General features: G+C 48.3%; 1 protein-coding gene across 1 annotated transcript in view; it reads left to right on the forward strand.

Annotated features, from left to right (window-relative positions):
- Positions 1 to 16,690, forward strand: part of CACNA1B (calcium voltage-gated channel subunit alpha1 B) — a 324,587-nt gene that overhangs the window by 154,287 nt on the left and 153,610 nt on the right. Inside the window, exon 8 of the mRNA XM_062011331.1 lies at positions 10,978 to 11,093. Within this exon, the coding sequence (XP_061867315.1) occupies positions 10,978 to 11,093 (116 nt within the window). The remainder of the gene's footprint in view (positions 1 to 10,977; positions 11,094 to 16,690) is intronic.

Here is a 16,690-nt window from a genome sequence, read left to right on the forward strand (position 1 = left end):
ATTTCTCTCCTCTTTGATAGCATTAAGATGTTAGGTAGGTTCATCTGCTGCTGTATGTGGACTGTAGAGGTCTGCTTACTTGATCAAGATGAGCAGACACAGGGTATGTTCTGCCCATGCATGTGCTGTGGGAGTGCCTGCCCATGCCTGATACCTCCCCACAAGAAAGGGGAAAGAGAAATGTAAGAAAGAAAGGGAAAGTTCTGCTGAACCCTCTCTCCACCCAAAGGATGAACCAGGTTTTGTTGGAGAGCTGCCCTTGAGTTCATTTCTCTGTTTGAACCAGGAGGAGCCATTCTAGCCATGCTTCCCAGAGACCAGGGTAGCATTTTGTATGGTTTCCATTGCAGAGTGGAACAACAGCAGCAGTGAAAGTGTGTAAGAGTTTGCATCCATAATGTATTGCTTCTGAAGCATCTTTTGTGTTGGCTGCAGGGGGTGGTTGTTCCTACTAGGCTATTTGTAAACAATTGGTGACTTAGGTAGCAACAAAGGCAATCATCCCAGGGAATGCCACCTTGCCATAGTTGGCTCCTGTGGTGGCACCATGGGAGTGGGCTTCAAGTCGTGCTGGGAAGCACTGACCCCTGATGCCTGTCAGTTTTTGCTAAACACAGGGTTGTTTGCTGCTTGTCTGCATGCCATGGGATTTGGCTTCAGTTCTGAGCAGAAAGTGCCCAACGAGGATCCTGATGATTGTTTTATTGAACTCTGCACGTGTGGTTCTGCAGTTCCCAGTGAGGAGGGGGAAAAACCCCAAACCATTGAACTGAAAAGTCATGAGCAATGCTTTTCAGACTGTGCTGTTTCCTTGCTGGCAGGCTGCAGCCCTCTGCTGCTCTGGCAGCCGTTGTCACCAAGAGACGGGCACCCATCTCCATGCACCCCTCCTGTTCCTGGTGTTCCTTCCCTTAGCAGTGATTCCCAGTGCTGTTTTTCTCATCTTGCTGTTCTCCTCCCATCCCTCAGCCTCCTCTCAGCCCAGCTGGCAGCTTCCTTCCGTGGGCTGGTGGGATTATGGAGTTTGCTGCTGCTTGGCTGTTGAGCTGGGCATTAGTGTTGCGTGCCAATGAGCTGGATGAGCCCGTAAAATACGTTTGTGACTGTTTTGATGCTTTGGATTACACAATGCAAAGAGGATAAATGTTATCAGGGGATGCTGTGAGGAAGATGATTTCACTTATTTCAAGGCTAAGTGCTTCTTGGCAGGGTTTGAGGCAGCAGTGGGGAGAGGTGAGGGTGGGAGACAGCAGGAGTGCTGCCCAGAGAGGGCAGCGAGCTGGGAGTGATGCCTTTGGATACTGAGAGGCTCCTTCTCTTGAGTGTGAAAAACACTGCTTGTCATGTCCTCAAATATTTATAAGTGAAGCCTGAGGTATTTCCAGACTGGCCAGTAAAGAGTAATGATCTTTCCTGAGGTTTACTCATCTGGCTGCAGTAACCAAGCGTGGAGAGGCACTGCAGTGGCCAGTTTGCATCTTCCCTGCTTCGGTATTACCATACAGCGGTCTGGACTTTGCTTTTTCATGCTGCCTCTCTTGCTATATGAGGCCACCTGGTGTAAGAACCACAGGGAGACATTTTGAATGGATTGCAGCATCTTTGTGCCAGCAGGAGCCTGGCGAGAGGTGCAGCTCCAGCCCACGCTGGCACCTCGCAGGGAAGCAGGGGCCAGGGGAAATGGCACTTCAATCCTTCACGGCTGCAGCCTGTTCCCAGCAGTGTGCAGCGTGGGGTGATGATCTCTGGGCAGAGTCCCATTAAACACTCTCCTGCCATGTGCTCTGGCCTCCCTGGGGGGTATCTGTTTCTGACTGTTCTACCTTGGGTCACTGAGGCTTCTGTGCCGTTGGAGCAGCTCCCTGGGAGGAGGCACAGTCCCGTCCAGACCTCGGTTGTCTCGGTCACTTGCTCTGCTGAGCTCGGTGACGTGGAGGATTTTTGCCAGATTGAGATCATAAAACTTCATCCTTCAGGAAGGGGCTGGAGGGGAACCAGGCTGATTAATCTGTCATAATGGCAAAGCCTTCTTCTGGCCTCCTTCTCCCTCATTACAGAGACAATCATTCATTTTCCCTGCAAATTTCTTCCAGGTTCACAGTTCCCTGCTGGGAGCTGACTTTGGCTGCTGGTATTTATTTGCAGCAGAAGAGCTGCATCATGAAAAGATGTCAAACTCTCCTTTCTTCCTCATTGTTTTTATCCCTTCCTCAGCCTCTACCGAAAAATAAGGGGGAAAATGGGACAAAAATAAGCTCTTTTCCTTCCTCATTCCTCACCTTTTTGAACAAAACCATCTTTGCAAACGAGGACCGTGGGAGGAGTGTGTGTGTTTCTTGCAGAGGGTGAGGGAGCAGTGACTTTCCACGTGAGCTTTGTCTAAATGTGCTGCTGAGTGTGACTTCTTTGCCCCTTTTGAGATTTGGTTAGTGCAGGAGGGATGGACTGCCTTGCTTTGCCCTTCTCTTAAGCCAAAGTGGAAATGAAAGCCTGTGATATAGGAATGACACACAGGAGACCTACATTTGAATTTCCTGGGGCCTGTGCTTTCGCTTGAGGGTTGGAGACTTGATCAACAGACCCAGAGGTTCACCCAGCAGTTACCATAGGCTGATGCTGTGAGATAAATGGTGCTTTTAAAGTCTTGTTTCTGTCTTTGTTGCTGCCTCCTTCAAGCCAGGTTGGCCCAGCTGTGGCATTCACAGCACTGCAGATCAGATTAGGTGGAATCAAAGGGAAATTGGTACAAGCTGAATGTGAAGACAAAAGGAAGGAAAACACATTGAAGGCTTCAGCTCTGAGCTGTTCTTGTCCCTTCCTAGAAATACGAGATGTAACCCATATCTGGCTTACATTTGAAGCATCTTCCTGCTATATTCAGTGATAAAAGTGACTGTGAAGCCTGGCTCGGTGCTGAGAGATGAATTTCTCTGTGGTACCTTCATCCTTTATCAGCTGGTTGAGGAGAGCTATATTTTCCCCCTCTTTAGAGCAATGAGGAGGAAGCAGAAGCAGCTTTAGCTGTGCAGGATTGATTGAGCCAGTCCTTACTCATAGGCAGCAGATATTAGGATGGGTTAAGCTGCTCAGTCAGCTGCTGTTTGGGCTCAGTCTGGGAGAGATGGACATGGCTCCTCAGGCCAGCCCAGCGTGATCCTGGCTGTCTGGAGCTGCGAGATAGAAACATATAACACTGTGTGTCTTTGGGACACTGTGGAGCCACAGAGCTTTGTTGTCTTCAGCACTAAGAAGTCTCAGTCCTCCTCTGAGCTCTCTTTGTTCAGTAACAAAGTTCAGAACTGAATTCTCAGCAAATCACCTTTATGGGCAGGAAAACAATATTTTAGAGGTACCAAGTGTCAGCAGCATGTGGAAATCCTTACTGATGGCTTTCCATGGGAGTCAAATACTTGTTTTCATGGCATTCCAGTGCTTTCCAACGTGATCCCTCCGTGATCCTGGCATGTGCTGCTTTTTCTCCTCTCTCAGATTTTCTTCTTGCCCAAATGAGGTGCATTTTCATGCTTAGTTTTCTTGTTTCAGGTGAGCTTTCTAATCAATATGCTTTGCCTGTGTTCAGTGGCTCCCTGGGCTCAGAGCTGTGTTGTAGGCTGAGGTGAGTCCTTTAATCTCTGAGAGGGCTCAAGGAGTCACTGGTGCTGCTGTTGATGAAGGATCCCTGGTGACAGTGCACCCTGCTGAAGCAAAGTGCTTCAGGAATCGAGGAAGAAGACGGTGTCTGCTGGCCCTGCTCAGATCCTGAGCTTTGATGTTGTGCTTCAAATCCCTCTCTTCGTATCTGGTGTCCTGCTTGTCTCCCTCTGCTCTGCCCTAAGTCACCACAGCACCCACAGGAGAGTGAGGATGCCCAGCTCTCCCTTCATCTGCATTCAGGACACCAGCATCTGCTTTTCTCTTTTCCACTCCCCATTGTCCATCTTGCTCCTGCTCACTCTCTCCATGGGCTCTTTCTCTTTTCTTTCTGCTAGAACCCCAGCACTGCCTTTGCCTTTCAGAGAGCTGGTTTGCAGAAGGTAAAATAAATGTTTAGCACAGCCAGGGCTTTGTGTCCTTGGTTGTACAAACAGTTACAGGCATAAAGGTGTTGGGCTTTTTCTGTTGCATCCAGCAGAGGCTTCCCCTTAAAAAGGATTTACTGTCCTCTAGGAAGACAAAAGACAGATGTAAACCTGTAGAACAAATTCTTTCCCTGGAGCAAGAATCTGCTTTCCTATAAAGACGTGGATGCTGATGCAGTTAGTGAATGAAATACTGGGAGTATTAACTGGGTCAGACCCTGGTGAAGCAAGGTACAAGGGGCTTTGCAGGCCTGTTTGTGTGAGGCAGCAGACTCAGACACACAAGTATTGCAGGACCTATAGACTGGCACTAAGGGTTGGCTCAGGAGGAATCTGCCTGCAGTCAGGATTGGGTTGCACTGGGAGAAGGTGGCAAACCCCAGCGTCAGAAAAAGACCTGGAAGGGAAAGGAAAAATTAACTGAAGGCTCTTTCTCTATTTCCTTCTCACAGTTCATTAACCAAAGTGAATGGTAGGAAACAGACTTCCACCCTTAAAATGCCATGAGGTGTTTCTGCTCACATGTGGATGCTCTCAGGCTGCTGGGAGCCTCGGCGGTGTGAGCGGTCCCTGTGCTGAGGAGTGAGCCTCAGGCACTTTGAAGGATCTTGTAAGTGATGTACAGCCCCTGAGCAAGTGGCTGCAGCCTGCCAAGAGCACAAGAGACTTGGTTTTACTGAAAAATGCAAACAGCATGAAGTTCATCTTACCTCTCTTACAATCCAGTGCCTTTGTGTGTCTGGGGTGCTGCAAGTGTGTGTTCTTATCTCTGCAGTCCCTTTGCAGCCTCTCAGGAAATTCATTGCTCTTGCTGGAAGCTGGCTGAAGGTGAGGTGGATAATTGGCACCAAATTTCTGATGAGGTTCCTTCCTTGCCAGTTGTAAAAGGATTGAACTGAAACAGGGAGGATTTTTTAACACTTCGCCTCTCCTCCACCAGGCAGCCCCAGAGTAGCACAGCACATGTGACTCTGGACCACTGCTGCTCTTCCAGCACGTGTTTCCCACAGTGATGCTCCTCCAGCTTGTGTGTCAGGCAGTCAGAGGAGTTGCTGTTTTCTGTCTTCTACCCCCAGCCTGTCCCTCCCTGCTCCTGAGAGATGTGGGCTGCTTAACAGGCTACTGACAAGTATTGAATCTGTTCCTGGGCACTGCTCCATGTTCAAGCAACAAATCTTACAGATTAAGCCTCCTGTCTTGGCCAATTTTGTTTCTCCACCTGGAGAATTCAGGTTTTGGCCTATGAGTAACTCAGTCAAACATCTGCAGTGCTGGCTGGTTCCTTTGCCAGCAGCTCACCCCCTTGGATGGTCTGGCTCCTCTCCATTCTTGAGGGCTGCGTTTCTCCAGGCAGGACTGTGGCCCTAGATGTCACGTGCCTTGCAGGCTCAGTGTTACTCATCCCATTGATGTACTTGGGCTGGAGATGAAGCCAGTGCTAAAATGGATTGTTCCTTTCCTTTCCTTTCCTTTCCTTTCCTTTCCTTTCCTTTCCTTTCCTTTCCTTTCCTTTCCTTTCCTTTCCTTTCCTTTCCTTTCCTTTCCTTTCCTTTCCTTTCCTTTCCTTTCCTTTCCTTTCCTTTCCTTTCCCTTCCCTTCCCTTCCCTTCCCTTCCCACATTAAAGTTCTTTACAGCCACTTTCTAGGAGTCCCTGGTGGAGTCCTTCTGAGACCTGTGCTTCTCTCTGCTCCCTCTGAGCAGTGCTTCAGGTTCAGCAGATGCAGGCTGTTCCCCCACTGGAAGACCTGAGGTTCCATGGGATCAGCAGCAGTACTCACAGGAGCTAATTACCTGTGTTGTTATTACGAATTGCTAATATCAGCACTATTAGTAGCAGTGACAGCAGTGCTGTATCATCCCCCTGCCTCTTCCCTGTGAGTGGGAAGCGTTTCTGTCTGCTTTCTGAGCAGCAGACCTGAATTGCAGAGGTTGAATGGTGTGATTAGTCTTGCAGCAAGTCTGCTGTGGCTGGGAGTGTGCCATGAAACCCAAGACCAGGAGGAGCACTACCTGATGCTCCACCTCAGCTCTCTACTGTCATATAGGGAAGTTAATGGAGCATCCTCCATGTGAGGAAAGGCTGTGGGACCTGGGGCTGTTCAGCCTGGAGAAGAGGCTGAGGAGGGATCTCATCATATTTATGGGTATCTCACTGGTGGGTGGCTGGAGGTTGGGGCAGCACTTTTTTTCTATGGTATCCAGTGCCAGGACAAGGGCTGATGGGATGAAGCTGCAACACAAACAGTTCCATTGAAACATGAGGAAAAACTGTGTCAGTGTTTCAGTGAGGGAGCCCTGGCCCAGGCTGCCCAGGGAGGGGCTGGAGGCTCCTTCCTTGGAGCTCTTCAAGACCCACCTGGACACGTTCCTGTGTGACCTGATCTAGGTGGGAGCTGCTTCTGCAGGGGGTTGGGCTGGATGAGCTCTAAAGCTCCCTTCCAACCCCCACCATGCTGTGCTTCTATGATTCTGTGATTCTAATCAGAGACTTAGTGGATTAAGACTGACTTTGTTCTCCTTTTGGTTGCTGTGACAATATGTTTAACTGAAGACCAGTTTGGTCAAGTTGCCCTTAGGGATTTCATTGGTTTATCATCATTTACAGACCCTGATGGTTACTCATGAATTGACCTTGTCTCTCTTGTGGCTGGAGGGGGAGCAATGGGAGAAGCTCTTGAATTTCCCTGAAGTGGCTATTCCAGTGCATATTTATACCAGGATTTATGTTACTCTTCCACCCAGCAAGGTGATAAGCACCCATCATCCCTTATCCTGGGGACCTGAAGCACCGACCACTCTCGAGAAGAAAAATGTGACACACTGAGCTTGGCTGGATGGCATGTGCTTTCCATGATGGATGCCCTTTCTTTGATTTCTGTTTGTTCTTGCTGTCTCTATAGAATCAGTTAGTCACAGCTGTCATGTTGTAACTAAAATGCATTGCAGTTATCTACCCAGGCAGAGCCTCCAAAGCCACGTCTCCAGCTGCTCTGCTGCGTGGACCCTTCTCAGCTTTCCTCCTCCTGGTGCCTATCTGGACAGTGCTGAAAGATGAATATTTTGGAGGGCTTTTAAGGCACAAGAGCTGAAGCTGAGAGTGGGTGAATGTTGTTCTGACCCCTCCAGAATTGGCCAAGGTGTGGTGGACCAGCTATGAAGAAAGTCCTGGAAGCAGAGCTGGGCAGGAGGCCAGCCTGGGTTTCCTTTCTGGTAATCTGGGAGATTTTTGCAAGTGCCTGGCAATAAACAGCAATTACACTGAATACAAGAGGAAACTTATTTACTGCTGTCAAACATTGCCATGGGACTTTCTGTCTTTTTATTTAGAACCAACAGGAAAACTCCAGCTGGGATATTTTGAGGTGAAATGTGGCATTTTGATGTAACTTTCCCCCTTTTTCTTTGAAGAGGTTCTGAAGTCTTCTTGAAAAGCTCTCAAACAGAAGCTCTGGGATCTTTCCAGTTGCTACAAATGGGGAATATTTCAGTTCTTGAGTGGTGATGAAAGTAGTGGAAGAGAGACACGTGATTTTTATTAATACGTGTCATAAAGAAAAAGAGTCTTTTGAAAAGTTCCAGCTTCTTCAATCTCCTGGAGACAGGAGAAAGAGCGAGAGGTGCCTCTCTCTGCCAGGAAGACCATACATAAAGACACTCCTGTCTCCAGCCTGGATGATTTTGCTGCAGCTCTGTAGCACTCAGAAGGCTCAGAAGAGCCCCAGGGTGCTGTCTTCTCCTGGAAGCTACCTTCCCAGGTTCCAAAGCAGTGCCAAACCTGCCAGCTCCAGGGAACAGGAGGACACAGCTGGCTTTGACCTCAGCCACTTCCCTCCCTGGTGTCCTGTGAGAAGACTGTGTAGCTGTAGAGAAACTACTGAAGCTTTGCAGCTTAGCACAGTTCCTCCCTCATTCTCTTCCATGTTTAAAGTTGAGATTAAAGGGACAAGTCCTGGGTAGCTTTTACTTTCCTTAGGCCAGATGGATGGCAGAGGATGAAAGGCTTTGCAAGGAAAGCTCTCCTTTGCCTGCTCCTGAAGGTAAGGGAGCAGTGCCACAGTTCATCTGCTGTCCTTCCTGCCTGCTGTGGCCCCTCATGATGCTCCTCACCACACGTTGCCTCCTGCTCCCATCGGGCACAGCCCAGCTCTGGGACAGCTGTGGTGACGTGAGCCTGTCACGCAGGACGCGTGGCCCTGCCACGTCTGCCAGTCTAAATGCATGGTGTCACCTTACACTGTCTGATCTCATTCCTCCTGCTCCAGAGAGAAATCCAGACTGAGAGGAGGTCTGTGGCCCCAACCAGCAGGCACTGAACCAGAAATGAGAGCATTAAAGAGGAAGGAGAGAGTCGTCGCTCCAGATCCTGAATCTGTGCGGGATCCTGAATCGCCTGGCACACTGTCGTGGTTTAGGCCCATCAGGGAACAAAGACCACGATTAGCCCCGAGTACCCAAGTGGCTGAGAATTGCTCAAGGGCAGGGAGAGCTTAATTGCCGCTGAAGGTTCAGGACAAAGCAGACCAGGCCACTCGGTTTGGGGAAGAAAACAGAAAAAAACCCCAATTTAATGCAACATCAACTAAAACATACCCCCAAAAACCCAAAACATAACCCAAATGAAACAACACTGAGCAATACATCAATGAAGAGTCCAACCAGCCTTTTGAAGAACACCTTCTTGCCACCCCTTCCCTCTTCCAGGGCTCAGAGCCCTGATCCCGGGGATTTTACCTCGTCCCCCCCTGAACAGCCCAGGGGCAGGGACTGGGGGTTTCAGTCAGTCTGTTCCCGATAGCTTCTGCCCTTTGTCCCTCCTCAGGGCAGGTGGCTCCACACCCATCCTCCCTGCAAGCCCGAGGGGTCCCTCACACACACACAGCCCTGCCCGGGCTGCTCCCACACGCATTTACCCCACAGGCCGCAGCTCCTCGCTGCCTCTCGTGTGGGGCTGCTCTGGGCCCGCAGGCTCCAGCACGGCCTGGGCCATGGCCCCTCCTCACACAGTCTCTGCCCGTCCGGGCTCACTCACGGAGCTGCCGGCAACTCTCAGCCCTGCCATGGGTCTCCATGGGCTGCAGGGGCACAGCTGCATTCTCGCCACGGCTTGCAGAGGGGTCTCTGCTCTGGTGCTCCTCCTTCCTTCCTCCTCCTCTGGCTGAAGGGTCCGTGTGGTCGCCTCCATCTTGTGTCACTCTCACGCCTCCTGCCAGCACTTCACATTCCCGTCCCCAAACAGCGCTGGCAGAGGCGCCAGATTGGCCCAGCCGGGCCGGAGCTGGGTGTGAGCCCAGGAGCAGGGGGAGAGGCCACAAACTCTTTACCAGGTCTGCACTGCAACCCGCTGCCCCGTTACCAAGCCAAAGCTGCTCCTTGCTAAACCAGGACACACACACGTGCTGAATGCCAGGGAGAGCTGGCGCTTCAGAGAAGTGTTTCAGCTTCCTCCATTCCAGGGATGAGGCCATGGGCTGTGCTGTCAGGGGGGACAGGAGAGGGGACTCAGGAGACTGGGATACACTGCCAAAATGAAGGCAGTGGCTCAGCTGACGGCAGCTCTGTCGTCGGTGGCTGGGACCGGTGTGCGTCGCAGTGCTGAGCCAAGTTCTCTCCCTCTCTGCAGGCCAGGCAGTCCTGTCAGACAAAGCAAAGGGGTCAGCTTTGAAGGGTAAAGTGTAGTCTGTAACTATAAATCTGCCTCTGGCACTTGCAGCTCTTTTTTCTCCCCCTGTTCTTCCACCTTCCCCCCATCCCCTCCTCCTCGCTGGTGTTTGAGGAGCATGTGTGGGTAACAGATGGTGATTAGGTGAGATTTTAGCCAGGAACTGTGGTTAACTACAGGTTTGCAACAGTCAGCAGTGAACTGATGATTTGAAGGACAGAGCAGAGTTGACAAATGAGAGAATGAGTGAACTGCTGGTGTACACGAGGGGCAAAAGCCTGATCCCACATTACATCCCGGTGTATAGGGACTGAGCTGCTGTGGGAGTCGTGCTGGGGTGTGCCCAAAGTGAGGGGCTGCAGAGGCTGGTTCAGAGCTCCATAAATGGTAGATGGGCACGTAGCTCTCCAGGTAGGACATCAGAAGCTTCCCAGAGGTGACTTGAAATATCTTGGGGAGAGCCTTAACGTGGATGTCTTTGAGCTGCACTGTTGTCTCAGCATCATTTCCAACAAGGCAGTAGGATGTACTTGGGCAAGATTTTTTGCAAAGGATGGATGAACCTTACTGTCTTGACTCCCCTGTACAATCCTGTTCTAATGATTTGATGTCAGGATCATGCTTTCCACGGGATTTTAGCAAATAGCAGGATCATTGTTGCTCTCAACCCAACACATTTGAGCTGTTTCACCTTGACCCTCGAGTACCCATCCTCACCTGTAGCTCTCCTTTGACTTGTGTTGGTCAAATTCATCTAAAGTCTGGGAAAGCTTGAAGAAAGGCTACCAGGGAAGGGGAGATCTCTTCAAACATCCAAAGAGAACTAATGTCTCTGTGACATAATATTGCTCTTCACTGTGCAGTGAGTGATGTGAAGAATGTGGAGGATGGATTTGGGTGGGGGGGGATATAACAACTTGTATTGCATGACTGGACAGATATATGTGGCTTTACATCAGCATCTGATAAGGCATATGGTGTGGCCCTAGACCAGAAGAAGTGTGTGCACATACCAGTTTGCAGTCCTGTGTCAGGCTGAGAGAGGCAGAGAAACAGCTGAGCTACAATCACAGTAGGAGCGTAGTGCTACACGGACAACATGTTGCACACTGTGGTTTCCACTGCTGCTGTCATTGACTTCACAAGCTTTGTGAACACACTCTGACAGCCAAAAGAAGGGCTGCACGTTTTCCCTGTCCACCTGTGACTTGTGCTTTCTCTTTCTTCTCTCTCTGTAGTGAATTTGCCAAAGAACGAGAGCGGGTAGAAAATCGTCGCGCTTTCCTGAAGCTTCGAAGGCAGCAGCAAATTGAACGGGAACTGAACGGATACTTGGAGTGGATCTTCAAAGCAGGTGAGGCAAGAGATCTGCTCTTGGTTCAGTGTGTTCTGTGGCAAGGAAAGCCTAGAGATGGACAGAGAACAAGGGCCACAAAACCAGTCCTCGGGTGTTGCTGGCCATTGAGGTAACCCGAGACTGGAGAGGGCTGAGCCAGCACTTGCTGGTTTTGTTGGGCTTGTTTCTGAGCAGTGAAGTTGCTGCAAAAGGTCTCAGTTTGGTTAAGCAAAAGTAAAGGAGCTGGGCCAACTTTCTTTATTGCTGAGATCAAAGCAATTGTCTTAATACAGTATAACATAAGAAGTGATACAGTGCCCAAAGTCTCCACAGTGGGGAAACTGTTCCCTTAGATGAGTCATTTATATTTTACTTCCTTTCCACCACAGCTGTTTTACAAGCCTCTCTTGTTATGATGGTAAAATACACTGGAGTGTCATTTTTATGAGCTACAGAGATCACTTGCATGAAATTCACCCCAGCACACATTAACGTTGCTTTAGAACGATGTAACTGAACGTTGCACGTTACTGCAAGCTGTGAGCAACTTCAACAAGGAGCCAAACACACTAACTTGATAAAAAATAGCATGTTTTCCTCTTCCTTTTTATTGGACAGTAAAGATTACCAATAACCTTTCTGTGTTACACAGTGGCTGATATATATATTGACATAACCACAGTGCAATTCATTCCTACAGCATCGAGAGAACTTCAGGGGCTAATTTGCTTCCTTGCTTGCTTCTCTGAGAAACATCTGAGTAAAGTGAAATGCCTTTTCAAACAGGGATGAGGAGGAGAAGAAGAGGTGGTTTCTGAAATAGGCTTTCCTGTGCCTTTTGAGGCAGGTCAGCTTCATCCTTGCCCTTTACAAATGGGGAACCTGAGGGCCAGTGTTTCTGGTGGTTTGCCTGCCATTGGCCAGTGGCACAGCTGGCACTCTGTGCTGCTCCTGCATCGTGGGCTGGCACCGTGCTAAAGCCACATCCTTGTTGTGAAATCCATCCTGATGTACTAAAATGTGCTTGTGCAGGCAAGGGTTGCACATCCACACGTCCTACACGAGCCAGAGGCCAGAGCATCCTGGTGCTGTTCTGTGTGTAAGTGGCTCTTTATTTGTGTTCACAGCTTCTGTTTCAGGTGTGCTAGTATTTGGAAGCACATTTCCCCATGGCCCCTGCTACTTTTTTCCTGTTTCTCCTCTGAAGTCTGTGCCAGCCTGTGTGCCCAGGGGAGCAGGGCTCTGCCCTGCTGCAGGTCCTGGGAGCACTGGGGGGGTGACATCTGTACCTCCCCAGAGGGAAGTGGGTCTGGGCTTGACTTTTGACAAACTGGCTGGAGAGGAAAAAGACTGAAGCATTGAAATGTAAAAGAGGCAGAAGTAGCAGCAGTTTACATGGTAGCTTGAACCCATTATTTCCCATAGCCTATGGAGAGTGACAATTGAGTGCCTGTTATATTGACAGAGTAATTCACTGTGACTGTTCAACAGCAACTGCCCTCAATTAGGGAACCACACTTCATTCTGTGTTTTCTGTAGGATGCAAAGAAAGAATCATTTGCTTTCCTTTCCACTTGTAATTTGTCTTCCCATTTGTTTACAGCTTTTGTGCTACCTCAAACTCAAATTAAGGGTTATCTGGAGGCTGGAGCAGAGTGCACCGTGGCTCTCCCTTGGCTCCAGTGCCATCTTCCTTTGAAGTCTCTTGTGATTTCTTAGTCTCTAAATCCCAGTCCTCCCATCAGTAAAATAAAGATGAGAATTCCCTCGTGGGGATGTGGGTTGTTGCTTCATTTCATTTTGGTGGCTGCTCTGCCAAGAAGAACTATGCAAAGATCAGTAGTTGAACTTGTCTGAAAGGTGAGGTGAAGTTACAAATCACAGAGCCAGTCTGTGCTCCAGCTTTGCATCCCTGTGGGAATGGCTGGCTGTTCTGTTTCTGTGTTGCCAGTGCTACATCAGTATAGAGTGAAACTGCTGTAAAATGCTCATCTTTTCATTTTGTCTCATAACACAAGATCCAGAAGGTTTTCTAGAACTGGAAAGTGTGTGCAAAACAGCTGAATCAGGGAGTGATACAAATCTTCTGTAAGAGCATGTTAGAAAATACAACAGGAATACAGAAAGAGCTTCCTAGTACAACAGAATAGTGATAACAGCTATTAAAGCAGTGTTAGTGAAGCTTTGAATAGAGAAAGTGTAGCAGGAAGGCTAACCAGAACACAGCACAGTGCTTGGAGTTCAGGTGCTGAAGTTTGGGACTGTGCCACTGACGGGGATTTCTCATTCCAGTTTCAGAGGCCAGGATTTCAGCTAGGAAGTGATCATGGATTTCAAAACTAGATAGTCAGACTTCCTTGTCCAGGATCGATGTGTGATGATGGGCAAAGCAAACGGCTTGAGTGGGAGGAGGAAAGGAGCTGGGGGGGTGGTGGCAGAGAGTCCAGCCTGGACAGAAATCTCTCACAACAGCCCCAAGCAGAGAGATGAAATCAGCTGAAAGAAAGAGGAAAAGCTCTTGGTGTTCTGCTCAGATGTAACTCTGGAGGATTTAGTTACTGTTCATGTGAATATCAAATTGTTTTTAAATCCTTCTAGCATCCTTGACCTCACTGAATCTTGTGGCAAGGAGTTCTGTGTGTTAAGAGTTGTTTGGTTTTAAAAGCCAACCCATTGATTTTGAACACTTTGCCTTTCTGCAGTTCCTTTCTCTGATCTCTCTCTACCTTGTTTCATCTTCTTTTTTTCTGCTCCAAAGTGTGCAGAACCAATCTGCTCAATCCCTTCTCCCCTGTGGGACACTCTCCGGGCTTCTAATATTTATGGGATCCTCCCTGAGCATTTTGTTTGGCTGTTTTTACTCATTTATTTTTGATGTAAGGTAGGAGTGGAAAGCTGCATTCCACTGATTCATGAAGTGGCATCTTCATGCTTAACCTGATTGGTTTTTCTCTGTCACGTTTTACACATTCTGAGCAGTTGCTGGAGCTGGGAAGGAGGTTTCCTTCTTCTCAGTAGCACTCCATTTTTTACCTCAAGGGCTGGATCTGGTTTAGGACCAAGGAGATGGAGTGACTAAAATCACTCCTTCATCTGTACACCACCTGCCATTGGTCAACAGTGATTTTGATTTTACAGTGCTCATCATTTATTGACTGCTCTTGAGTGTCTTTAGTGTTCCTCACAGCCTTCTGGAGTGGTGATCAGAATGTTTTCTTGTCTTTTCCTGTACATACTGCATTTAAAAAGGTGGGTCAGGTGAGATTTTGGTGGTGTTTACTATCAACCCTTTCTTATACTGAAACAGGATAACAAAACAGTGGGGCTTTGTTGTCAATCTCCTACGTGCTGTCTGACTCCACCATGTTCCAGGCCTGGTCTAATGACTTACATTTGTGTTGTAAGAATGAAACTCCTTGGAGAGGCTGGCTCTTGCATCACAGAATCACAGAGTCTCAAGGGCTGGAAGGGACCTGCAAAGCTCACCCAGTGCAACCCCCCTGCCAGAGCAGCAGCACCTAGAGCAGGGCACACAGGGACTCACCCAGCTGGGTTGGGATGTCTCCAGGGAAGGAGCCTCCACAGCCCATCTGGGCAGCCCCTGCCAGGGCTCCCTCACCTCAACAGGGAAGAGGTTTCTCCTTGTGTTTCTTTGGCACCTCTTCTGTTCCAGCTTGTAACTGACTGCTTTTTTCTGATGGTACTTTCAGGGTTTTTTCCAGTAGTAAAACAAGGCTATAAAAAGGAGGAAAATACTAATAAGAAAGTGCTTGTTAAGTTTTCAAGGAGGTACCTTGGCATAACTGAAGGATTTTGGTGCCAGCTCACTATTGATAAATCACCAGAAGCTGAGGCAAATATAGCTCAGACTGTTTTGTATCTGGATTGTTTAATACATATCTGCTTGAGGGATCTCTACCAAGGTGCTTTGGACAGTGACAACCTTAATGTGCAAATACTTGTGTGAGTTGTACTTAATGCTGGAAGCCTTAATTGAAGAAGGGCTTAATAAATGACTTAACAAAGGGATGTGAAACAAAAGGGGAAATTATAACACAGATAATGTGCTGAAGGGCTGCATTTAGACTTGAAAGAACCAAATCAAGCCACAGTTTGACCAGTTTCCTTGGAGTTTGAATTGACTTTCTTCACTTAGGATTATGAAGAAGCCACATATGAAGTTTATGCCTTTACTTACTTCTCAGGTGGATGTTGAGGAAAGATTACCTGAGGTAGTCAGAAGGGCTTGGATAGTTTTCAAGTGAGACAACAGGCAGTTTCATGTAAAATTCCCAAACCATGAGGCCAAGGCACGTTGTGACTCCGTTGGGTCTCTGTGAGGACGTCAGGCAGAAGCACAATGCCACTTTACTTACAAATCACAGCTTCAAATCTATACAGTTTTCAGTCTTGTACAACTGATGTGAGTTGCATGCCAGAAGCAGTGATCAAATCCTCTCATTGCTTGCATCTCACAGAATTTGGGCCAAAGCCTTGCATGGTAATGACCATGTCAAGCTCATAAACATTGACTCTCTGGTTTAGAAGGGAACCATATGGAGCAGTTACAGACAGACCTGTCATCTTAAACTCAGTCTTGAAGAGTAAAGTCAACTGTCTGGTTTTTATGAAATGATTTAAAGGGACCAGCTCTGCCCATCACCAGAAGTCATCTGATACAGGTATATAAAGCAATGCTTCACACCGTGGTGCTCTAGGCGCGAGGCAACAGCTCTCTTCCCCAAAACCCTCTTCACTTCAGCCAACGTCAAAGTCTCATTGGGGAAGGGCAGATACTGTCCTGGTCCATCTGCTGTGTGCTGGGACAGGATCTGCTCTTCAGCTCATGTCTTTATTGGGCTCTGTGCAAAGGCAGTAACAAGTCAGTTTGCAATGGTGCCTTTCAGAGGGATTACAAAGTGGTGAGGCTGAGCAATGTCACCCATGCGAATGGTTTTGCCACTGCTGCTTTCTCCATTAAACTCCTGCAAACTGTAGCAACTGTAGGGCTGTTGTGCTGCATTTCCAGCACAGAGGGGAGAACTAGAAGTTCTCTGCACAGGGTAAAGCGCTTCTAAGCCCACAAATATTCTTTTGAAGAGGTTTCTCTTATCTTGCAAGGACATGCATCGTTCTGAAAACACTTTGCTCAGAGACTGGAAGTCTCTCAGTTCAGAGCTAATCAAGTTGCATGTCTTTTGCATTTTAATTCTTTCCAAGTCCATCTCTTTCAGAAGAGCACTGATTCTGAATGTTTCTTTTCTCCTGGAGTAAGCAGGCTTTGGGAACAGCTTTAACCTCTCTCTTCTGACTCACTGTAACTTGAATGCCATTCCTCGACACGACAAAGCTTTATGAACCTCAGGTTTCAGCAGTCTGTAGAAGAAACAGAGCAACAAGCCCCTTGGTACAGCTGACAGAAGACACCTGCGTTGATGAAAAAAGGCAGTGTGAGATGGCAAGGGAGGATAATTACCAGAAAGACAAATTAGGGTTCCCTGTGAGAGTGTGATGACCTCTTCCAAGGGATGCATTTTTAGTCCCTTTTTTCTGTTTAACAAGTCTGAAGCTTCAACAGTTAAATTCAGTTCCTTTTCTCCTTTTTCCCCCTAATT

Source organism: Colius striatus, chromosome 19 (assembly GCF_028858725.1).
Source record: "Colius striatus isolate bColStr4 chromosome 19, bColStr4.1.hap1, whole genome shotgun sequence".
NCBI classification, from domain to species: Eukaryota; Metazoa; Chordata; class Aves; order Coliiformes; family Coliidae; genus Colius; species Colius striatus.